General features: G+C 49.3%; 1 protein-coding gene across 1 annotated transcript in view; it reads left to right on the top strand.

Moving 5' to 3' along the window:
- Positions 1–563: 563 nt before the first annotated feature.
- The window catches only part of mapkbp1 (mitogen-activated protein kinase binding protein 1), a gene marked incomplete at both ends in the record, with an annotated part of 38,113 nt that continues 27,283 nt past the window's right edge, over positions 564–11,393 (top strand). The window contains 2 exons of the mRNA XM_084438453.1: positions 564–677; positions 6,206–6,297. Coding sequence (XP_084294579.1) covers positions 564–677; positions 6,206–6,297 — 206 coding nt within the window. The remainder of the gene's footprint in view (positions 678–6,205; positions 6,298–11,393) is intronic.

The raw sequence follows: 11,393 nt of genomic DNA, 5'->3' as shown, positions 1-11,393 counted from the left end.
TGGTTGTCCACGGGGGGACGCACGAATCAAATGAATACCAAGCTAGCCTAGCTAGGTAGCGGCTAACCGGCTAGCCTGCTGCGGCTAACTGCTAACCAACTGGTGTATGTGCGCCGCAGACCCTGATTCGTCAATGCGGGGCGGCTGGCAGCTGTCAGAGACGTGAGGGAGAAGAGTCTCAGCACTTCTCGGTGACGGTAATGACTGTTGCACCGCAGACAACCCAGGACCAGGGACATGGACATTTTTGAGCAAATGCATGCATTCTCATCTTCCCCTGTGTTTCAGGGATAGGGATAGCCGGGTACTGCGGAAAAGCCTTGAGCACATTCATTGAACGGGACTAATGCCTTCAGAACGCGTATCTCTCAAAGGCACGGGAAACGCAGGCAGCATGACAGGAGACCAGTGTTTATTTTAAATATTCAGCTATTTATTTGTTTTACTCAACCAAGACATGATTTTGGTCGTAAAAACGCCAGGAAACGTCCGCCACCATTGGTGTCTTGATTGTCATTCATAAACGCTCATAATATCTCTGAGACCTATCATTCCATTTCAAGATGACCATGGAGGGAACCACGATAAAGAGCCGGATTAAAAACCTACTGCGCTCGCCATCTATCAAACTGAGACGGAACAAGCCTATAAACAACAAAGAGAACCTCAGTAATAAGGTATGTAGCCAGGCTCTCTACAGCCTCTCTCGTCACGCTGTGCTGTGCATTTGTATTGTTTTGGCATTCATCCAGTTCACACTGTAAATGCACTGCACTGTAAAGCCTTTGTAGAGTTAGACTGTTTGCCTGATCTCTCTCTCTCTCTCTCTCTCTCTCTCTCTCTCTCTCTCTCTCTCTCTCTCTCTCTCTCTCTCTCTCTCTCTCTCTCTCTCTACACACACAATCATGAGTGGAAGCGCTATTCCTGCTGTCAAATGTATTGAAGGTTAGCCTAGACTTATTGAAGATCACGCTTGACTATTGAAGACCAGTCCACGACTGAGCTCCTTCTCTACATTGTGCTGCCAGCAATGCTTAAGCAACTCCACGCTGGGAGTGACATGTGCGTCAATCCCCTGTCTGTCCTAATATCTGTGCATGATACTGCATTATTGTAGATGGTGGAAAACACTGAATCCAAATGATGTTTATTTGTTCAAAAGATGCACCACAGTGAAATGCTCTGATGCAGCAGTGATATTACTGTTCTAAGTGGTTTGTTTACTGACAATGTTAATGTGAAGCGTCTGGTGGTGACATGAGAAAGTGGTATATGACCTCTCACAACTGCTGATAAGCCCTGTATTTCAGATTTGCAGAACCTAACATGCCAACATGCTCACTCACTCACTCAGTCACTCAGTCACTCAGTCACTCACTCACTCACTCACTCACTCACTCACTCACTCACTCACTCACGCACACGCACACACAAACACATTCTCTCTCTCTGTCTCTCTCTCAGTCTCTAATTGTCTGACTTTACTGTGCTTTGGCCTAGGCTTGTGTTGAATGCTGGCTTCAACACTATACAGTTAGCTCTCCTCCATAGGGTAGGTCCAGACCGTACTATTGGAGATTGTTTGCTGGCTGTGTGCAGGATGGGGTACTGCTGACAGGTTTAGGAGGCGGTGCAAGGTCAGTGTCACCATTCACACCTGGTGTTGGCAGTCTGCCTATTCTGCTCTAACACGTGGCTCACAAATAGATAGGAAAACAGACAGACAAACAGAGGCTATATCCTGTGCTCATGAGTAGCCTGTTACTACATTCCATAGTGATTGACTGTTTACTGCTGCATATGCTTTCCTGTGCCGTCCCCAGGGGGGCTAGCCCTGGCTGTAACATTTAAGTAATAGAGTTATAATACTGTATATTTTATGGTAAAATGGTAAATGGACTGCACTTATATAGCGCTTTTCCACCTTAGCGGCACTCAAAGCGCTTTACAATGGCCTCTCATTCACCCATTCACACACACATTCATACACCAATGGCGGTAGCTGCCATGCAAGGTGCTTACCCTTTAATTGGGAGCAATTTGGGGTTAGGTGTCTTGCTCAAGTACACTTTGACATGTGGACAGTCGGAGCTGGGATTCGAACCACTGACCCTTCGATCATTGAACGACCTACTCTACCAACTGAGCTACAGCCGACCCGGATTTTAGCAACACTTATAGGCCTAAGGTTCAGTGTCTAGGTCTATGTCAGTGCCCATGTCATCCTCACACTGCAGAACTGCTAGGCTACCATCCGCCAAGGAAGCTGAGACTACGGTTTGTGCAGCCTGCATTAGCAGTAGGCTTTGTAATTGCGTACAAGCTGCGCCGCTGCCCTCCTTTGATATTGGTAGCCAGATCTCTTTTGTGTTCGTCATACCTGTAGGCTATTTCTCCTCCCCTTCTACACCCGAAAGCCTGACATGTAGGTGTAAATATAAATATACAAAAATATAAATAAAAAATGGCAGGTCGCCAGAGCCAGCAATTATCCATAGAGGAATCAGCTAAGCTAAGTCACGGGGGGCAATCCGTGTCAGAGTGTGTGTTTTGAGTGGACTGTCTCTTACAGTTGGTCTAATGTCCCTGTGTGTTTCTGCCAGTAGTTTAGTTTTACTACTGTGGTGTTTCTGTGCTCTGAACAGAGCTGCTCCCTGACACAGAACCAGCAGAGGTACACCAGATATAAACACTAGCAGCGCTGTTATGCAACACAGGCTGTAGGCCAGGCCTACCAAGGAGCAAGCCTTCCCTGGCTGCTGTTTAATGGCCATTGAAAACTAGGCCTTATGTGAGTAACATACTCAAACTATTTTAACATTTGTTTTATGTCAGGCCAGGCCACTAAAAAGATAAAGTCCTATGATCAATCAATAGTGATATTCGATTATTTAATTATATTTATATTTAATTAATAATTATTTAACTCTATTTTTGTCATGCTATATAGATTGAATAAACTCGGTGTTCATCTCCTGCAGACCCAGTGTATATTCAGCTCTGTCTGGAGTGCTGTAGGAAGTCAAGACAATGAATACTGTTGCCTTTGTTTCAGCTGTATTTTAGATGCTGTGTGTAAATATGGAAGACTGGGCTGGGAGATTGTGTGCGTGCGTGTTAAGTTCTAGACTGTTTCTCTACCCCAAGGCTCTCTCGGTGTGGAGTTGCAGAGGCAGCGCTACAGACCTTCAGACTAGACTAGCCCTCTTGTGTGTGGAGGCGTGGGGCCTGGAGTCTGCTGCCCTCTGATGGAGCAGCTTGTTGAACCTGGCAACCCCACAGGGAGCCTGGCCTGCAGCCAGTGACGGATGCTTCAGACCAAGTGTGGCTCGGTGCGTTACACCGTCGTTCTCCCCGTGCTCACTCGGGTTTCCCTCCACTTAGAACCCCAATACGAAAAACATGCAGAAGAACAGATGCTCTCTTCCACTAGGACCTGGACTGAGCACTTGGACTTGTGAGGACTTGCACTGATGAGGCTGCCCACTGTTCCTGGCTGCCCCTGGAGGAGGACAGCTTGGATGGGAGAAATGCAGAGGACAAATTCCACTGGCGACCACTGACAGTCGGAGATGTTTGTAGACTTCAGGAAGAACCCAGCCCCCCCCCCCCTCACGCTGAATGACTCTCCAGTCGACTCTGTGGACACCTTCCGCTTCCTGGGCACCATCATCTCCTGGGACCTCAAGCTAAGCACCAGCTCCCTCGCCAAAAAGGCACAGCAGAGGATGTACTTCCTGAGGCAGCTGAAGAAATTCAACCTGCCAAAGACAATGATGGTACTCTTGTACACCTCCATCGTCGAGTCCATCCTCACCTCCTCCATCACTACCTAATACTTCACTGCTACAGCCAAAGACAAGTCCAGACTGCAGCGCATCATCCGCTCCGCTGAGAGGGTGATTGGCTGCAACCTGCCATACCTCCAGGTCCTGCACACCTCCAGGGCTCTAAAGCGGGCTAGAAAGATTGCGTCCGCCACCTCCCACCCCGGCCACAATCTCTTTGAACCACTCCCCTCTGGCAGGAGGCTGCGGTCCATCAGGTGAAGACCTCACGCCACAAAAGCAACTTCTTCCCCGTGGCCACCAACCTCATCAACAAGGCTTGTGTCCCCCTCTGTCTCTCCCCTCCTGACTCTGTCCCCTCTGCAATACTTGCACATGACCGCTGACTGTACTGTACATAGCACACACCGCACACACATATCACTTGTCACACATTAAACATCGCACACACATTACACTGTACACTTACTACACTCATCACACTACATTTTGTATATTGTATTTTTTTATTCGCATTGTCAATGTCATTTTAATTATATAGTACCATTCATACAAATCATTGTAGCTCAGTGCTCTCCATGAAAAGAGATAGATAAAAACATAAATCATATAAACACAGTCAGAACAGATTTTAAAAGAAAGTATTTTGTACTACTAATTTATACTGTCCTGTCTTTGCACTGTCCTGTCTTTTCCTGTATTGTCCCTGTCTAATGCTATCTCCATCAGAGTCATGCACCATTGACCGTAGCAAATTCCTAGTATGTTAGCTCAACTACCTGGCAATAAACAGATTCTGATTATGATCTGAAGATGTGTGTGTGCGTGTTGTGTGTCGCCTCTCACTCACGTGAGTTGTGTGTGTCATGTGTGGCTAATAAATACCCTGAGGTCCAGTAATTATTATTATCAAGCAGCCTACTGTATACTGTAGCACCTGGCCATTCCCAGCTCATTTGTCTTTCAGACCACATTCTTTGGAGTCCCATGAAATATTAGACTATAGACTGACTTTCTGTCTGTGTAGTATTTCAAGGAACAGTGAATATCAGAATATTGTTGTGTTGTCATAACACATGAAGGAATCTGAGAGTGTAACCTCAGTATTAAACAGAAATATGAGATTCCATGTCTGTTCCCTGCGACTGAAAGTCTTATCTTTCATTTTCTTGTGTAGGGGCCTAGTTACCTCAGCGCTGGGTATTGTTCCGTTAGCCTACTCGTCTCATCTCATCTTCTAGTTGTCGGGTCATGAACACCGCTGTCACATCTGGTCCAGGTCCCTGGGGCGAGTCACGTGAGGAGTGGACAAACTCTGTGGGAGGGAGGGTGAGAGAGAGGGATGTTTAGTGAGAGAAACAGAAGAAGAAAAAAGAGAGGGAGAGAGAGAGAGCGAGAGGGCGGGGGGTTAATGCACTAGATAAACTTAAAGAGTTTATCCAGTCCATCTTATAGCTCCTGACTCCTGGGAGAGTAGGACTGTGGTAGTGGAGCAGCCTTGCCTAGCCAGGTGTTTCTGACTGGATGTTCAGTGTTTCCCAGAGGAAGCGTCCATCGCCCGTAGCACCTCTGGCCTCTGCTGCTGGTGAGATGACGAGGCAGAGCAGGACTCACACGGGGAGCTCTGGACCTTATGTCTAAGAGGCTGCTGTAGTAGACGTGCTTCTGGACAAGAGAGGAATCTGACCGTCTGACCATCTGGCTGGCTGATGTCTGGCTGACTGTTGCATTTCTGGCTGATCTGTGCCTTTCTGGCTGTTCTGCCCTGAGAAATGCCTCCGGCGAAGAGGCTGTTCAAGCCCAAGAAGTATGAAGTAAGTGTGTTTGTGTGCGTGCGAGACTTTGAGAAAACAACGATCTGCTTTCAATTCACTTTGATTCCATCAAATGAGTCTAACCTTGGTGGGAGGTGCAGATTACATGCCTATACTACTTTTTTCCCCCCAAAAGGATAAAGAGTGCAATTCAGCAACGCAGCACTGTTTTTTTAAGATGTACTGCTGTGTCTCTAGGCTACAGAACTCTCCTGTGTACTTTCTCTTCCCGGTCCAGACACTCCTGATTAAGCCTGAATATGCAGCACGTTGCTTCTCATAAGGGAGATGCAGTATATGAATCCAGAGGGTTGACTTCCCACTGCTGTCCTGCACACCAGCAGATCAGCCCATCGTGGCTTCCTCTTTTCCCTCAGTTTCTCATTTTGTAGAAAACGCAAAGTGCAAAAACAAGATTTTAGCCTGTATGTTGAACTTGCCTTTCCAGGTATAGCTATGGTTGGTATCTCATTTGCGTGTTCTGTATTCACCTGCGTACGTGTCATCGTGTGATGAAGAGTGGTCTCTTACCCGTCCCTACTGTTTCCTGTGTCTGTATGTGTGTGTGTGTGTGTGTGTGTGTGTGCGTGCGTGCGGGTGCAGGTGACCTTGGAGAAGGTGCTGGGCATCACTGCACCAGGAAACCGTGCTCTGGCCTGCGACCCTCGCTCTGGCCTGATAGCCTACCCTGCAGGGTAAGTACAGTATACACACACACACAGACGCACACACAGGCACACACACTCCTTATTACACTGTGCACTGCGCACACACACTCAACTTATTACGCTGTACCCACTCGCAGAGCAGCAGCAGTGCTGCCATGTTTGGGTTGGGAGAGATTCTAGAGACCTGCTACAACTCTCAGCCTCTCCTCATTCAAGCTCAGTGATTAGATAACAAGCTAATAGTGAGGATGAGGTTAACAGATGTGCTATTGATGCAGGCTCTTGACCCTTTCTGCTGTCTCCTTTGTGTGTGTGTGTGTGTGTGTGTGTTTGCATGCGCGCGCATGTGTGTGTGTGTGTGTGTGTGTGCACGCGCAGCTAAGGCTAAGGCTTGGTCAGGAATTTCTCAGAGAGCTGGTTTAAGTATAATTCTGCAGAGAGTTCTCCACACAGCAGAACGGTGTGTAGTGGGAGTTGGCTGTGCAAGGTGGGGAGAGAGGAAAGTCAATTCTCAGCACTCTGATAAGAGTGCGTGTGTGTGTGTGTTTGAGGGTGTGCTTGCCTGCACAACTGCATGTGTGTGTGCGTTTGTGTGCGTACGTGTCTGTGTACATGTGTGAGTGTGTGTGCGCGTGTATGTGCGTGTGCATGCGTGTGTGTCATTAGGGACTATCTTGTGAATTTGCTGTGTCAGGAGGTGCAGATGTGGTCATGGGTAGAACCTTTCTGAACCAGACCATACATGGCTCTAAGTTGTGTTAGCTTATTGCCGACAACTAGCCAGGGTGCCTGGTCAGCTATTGTCCCGCCCTGCAGACCTTACCGACGACTGGATCAAGTACAATGTCGACCACTGCGATAAAGGAATACTGTATGACTTGGACCACCTTTGCTATGACATCCGTACCGTGTGTGTGACAGCAGAGCTGATGTTGTCACTGAGATCAGAGACGGCAGCAGCCTACGGGCTTTGGCTCTGCTCCCAGCGCTGACGGAGGGAGAGTGTCCTGATCATCCTCTGCCGCGCTCCGTGGATCAGCGGAGAAACACTAGAAGAGGATTCATGGGAAGGTGTACAGGACAGTTAGGCTCTAGTTATCGCTTTGTGAGAGTTGCTCTCTGCCTGTATCCCTCCAGGGGCCTCCTTTATTTGTGAAGTGTACTGTAAAAAACACATATTGACGTGTGTGTGTGTGTGTGTGTGTGTGTGTGTGTCTGTGCGTGCATGCATGTGTGTGTGTGTCTGCTCTGCAGCCCCTCTGCATCACATGATGTCCTTATAATCTCATTATGTAGTTAGGACTTAAAGCCCACAGTCATGTCCTACCAGGCGGCCTGTCACATTCCAGCCCTCTCTCTCTCTCAACGCACAGACTCTCCCCCAAGCTCCACAGCTGCAAAACACCCTGCCAACGGAGTGCCCCCCACAAGCTGGCGTGCGGAGCAGATAGGCTAGGGGGTGGCCTTGCTCCTATCAGTGGTATTCTGCACTCTTTAACCGTGTTGTCAGAGCTGAACATTGGATTATTACAGTGCCAGAAGCCTGTCTAGGGGGCTGAGGGTGGTGGTGGTGGAGGTTTGGGGAGGTGTGGGGGGGGGGGGGGTTCTGAAGGCTATAGCCCTGCAGGAAACCCACATCACCATTATGTTCCTCTGGACTACGGTCTGTCAGCTATAACCTAGGCCTAGCCAGATCTGTTTTGGGCCTAGCTAGAGCGACTAGCCTAGCCTCACATTCCGTCACATTCCACTCTAGGTCTCTGATAAAGCACAGTGAGTTGGAGCCGTAGCTATGCCTACCTGTCTAGATAACACGCCACGGACCCAGCCCATCTGAAGTAGGTCAGTACAGTAGATACTGTCTGTGAGCGATGGCTAGCCCGGTCAGCTGTTTAACTATATGTAGGCTAGACACTCCAACTGGAGACAGCGTGTTAATTAAAGATGAGTTGGTCCCTGCAGATGTGGCCCTGCTCTGAATGTGGGATGTGTTTAATCCAGCTGCAGTACTGCTGTCCTGTCCTGAGCTGCTCTGTAACTGCTGTATGTGATGATGACTATGGAGGTGCGTAATACTGTGTCTCTAAGGAGACATAACAACATCAAAAGTGTTGTTTTAGTTGTATTGTAGTGTTGAAGCTAGTGTTGTTTCATTTCACAGGCTGTGTGTGTACGTGTGTGTGTGTGTTTGTGTGTGTGTGTGTGAGAATATGCTGGGTTGTGTAACTAAACTCTGTTCCCAGGGCTAGATCAGTTCATTTCCTACTAGCAAGACGTCAGTGGTACAGAGCCATCAATCAGAGCAGTATGGTACAACAGGAATATCAGGATCTCTGAGCCGTATCTACAGAGAGACACTGGCGACTGGAGAACATTTAGTTCACAAGCAAATTACTCTGTTTTTGCTCTTGGGGTGTGAGCGCCCTCCTTCAGTATTGACCCTGCCTGCCTCTCTTCCTGTGAATAACCTGTCGTCTTTGGTGCATAGAATAACTACAGTGAAGCTGACTCTGTCTATTACACCAGTAATTGCTGCCCAGATTGTCTTAATATTGAACCCTACCCTAGATTGTAAAACAGATTCATCTTATCGATGCTGCGTTAAATAGGTTGAAATCGGTGTTCTACCCTTGGTCTCTGTGTGGAGGCTACCGCAGTCGCAGTGGTGAACGCGTGCGAGTTGGCGAACTGAGGCGGCCCCCTCGCTAGTACAGTACTGCAGCATCTTCGGTGGAGTGGAATGATCGTCATCTCAACGAGCATCTTCAACCGTTGCCGGCCGCATCCCACACGCATGACTGGATGTGTGCCAGAGAGAGGGCCGGGCAACCACCGCGCTGACCGCCGCGCTCCCCACACAGCGCCACGCGGCAGCAAACTGGGTCACCGGCACGCAGGGGAACGGAGCCAACGAGAAGAAGAGAGGACGAAAGATATGGGAAGAATGTGAAAGAGGAAGAGAGAGACAGAGAGAACTAGGGATGTAGGCGGAGAAGGGGAGAGCGGGAAGTAATGGAAGAGGGAGGGGGTAGAGAGAATGAGAGAGAGAGAGAGATAAGGGAAGGGAAGGTGGTAGAGGTGAAGTAGAAAGGGTGGGTGGGAGGCAGGAAGAGTGATGGAGTAGGTGAGAAAAATTGGAAGAGGGTAGGAAGTGGGAATACTCCCCCTCTCCTGAATGCAGTAGTCATTACGTAGCACTGGGGACGGGGGGGACGGGGGGGGGGGGGTCTGCTTTGTAGAGGAGGGGTCTGCTGCATTGCAGATCTGCGGTGGGGGTCCTGTATGAGGAGTCATGTAACTGCATAGCTGGCAAACCAGACCCAGTCTTCTAACGATGACGTTAGGCAGCTAGCAGAGAGCAGTAAGACCTGGGGATGGGTGGAGAATACAAACCTTCAGGTGTATCTGTGTGCGTGCGTGTGAGCGTGCGTGCGTGTGTGTGTGTGTGCGTGCATGTGTGTGCATGCCTGCTTGTGTGCATGCCTGCTTGTGTGCGTGTGTGTATCAGGGTTGGTAAGTGATACCCCTGATGCCTCTGTGGTATGATCCCCTGGAGGGGCTTCCTCAGTCAGCAGCCTGACCTCTTGTCAGCCCTCTGGTAAACCTCTCACTAGATCTACCATACGCTCACGTTCTCAGTGCAGAACCCAAACACTATTATCCAGAGACTAGCCTGGGGCCTATTTGCTTCGCAGTTACTTCCCCGGTCTAGGGCGGAAAGCGGATATTGATTTTTTTTTCTTTTTCTAAGCGGATATTGGGCTGCGGCATTCGCCCTATGATATGAGTAGCTACACTGTAGGTAATCTCAAAATGAAAAATTGATCACTAAATCCAATTGCAGCCCAAAAAATGCTGCCAAAGCTAATACTTATTTACATAATGTAATGGTGTGGTTAATGTAATGGCATCACCCCAAAGGAGAGCCTGGTGACGCGAGGCTAGCCAGAGACAGGGCAGGAGGACTACATGAAGGGAGGCTGGGGCTGGAGAGAGGCCAGGGGCTGTGCATGTAGGCTGGGGCTAAGGCTGGGGACAGAGAGGCTGAGGCTGGGTGTATTAAAGCTAGGGCTGTGGACAGAGAGAGGCTGGGGCTGGGGACAGAGAGAGGCTGAGGCTGGGGACAGAGAGAGGCTGGGGCTGTGGATAGAGAGAGGCTTGGGCTGTGGACAGAGATAGGCTGGGGCTGTGGACAGAGAGAGGCTGGGGCTGGGGACAGAGAGAGGCTGGGGACAGAGAGAGGCTGGGGCTGGGGACAGAGAGAGGCTGGAGACAGAGAGAGGCTGGGGCTGGGTGGGGAGTCTGTCTGTTCAATGTATTATTAACGTCCCCCATGCTTTCCAGATTAACAGCACAGACAATCTCGTCCAATAAAAGCCTTATGTTTACAGTTACTTATGTTTACAGTTAAGCCTTACTCTCTCTAAGAGTGTACCCTGCAGAAAGGGCCTTTGAGATATACAGTAGTTTAGGTAAATATTGAGTTACCATGACATTGGAGTCAGGTGGAGTTCTTCTTACTCAAGGCTCCAGGATGTGCTAACCAACCTGCCGCCCTAATGGACGACAGCAGTCAGGAGCATCCACGCTGTGTTTACACAACTAGTTGTTCAACAGTAAACATGTTCCTCGCGTGTCCGAAATCCTTCCTCGGCGGGCTCCTTGCTGCGGGGGAGGGCTGTCCATGAAGGTGGCGCTCAGCCCCATCTGAGAGATCTGTTCTATCTGGGAGCGCAACCTGCTAAACTGCTCTGACCAGTTTTAAGGAGAGGAGAGACTAGACTGGCCCATGTGTCTGCTGCCTTTCATTCACCCAGCCTTGAGCCTTCGTCTGCAGGGTACCGGCTCTGTGTGAGGGGCACAGGTGCGAACGTGGGAGAATTGGGCTCAGATATCCAATGCCGTTTCGTTCGCACACCATAATTGAGATGGGTAGCCTAGTCCGGCTGTTTGTTTACTCATCCAGCGTTCATACAACAGAAGTCTCGCGTTCTCGCCGGTCTTACCTCTGTCCGTCCGTCCTTCTGTCCTTCTCTCCTTTTCTTTATTCTGCGCCGCGCGACTCTCTCTTGCATACCAAGGCCCGGTGCAGACACAAGCTCCAGCTCCTACACCCAGATTCT

The sequence above is a fragment of the Borostomias antarcticus genome (assembly GCF_949987555.1).
Source record: "Borostomias antarcticus genome assembly, chromosome: 5".
In the NCBI taxonomy this organism is placed as follows: Eukaryota; Metazoa; Chordata; class Actinopteri; order Stomiiformes; family Stomiidae; genus Borostomias; species Borostomias antarcticus.
The sequence above is the reverse complement of the archived record's forward strand: the minus strand, read 5'-3'. Positions and strand labels throughout refer to the sequence as shown.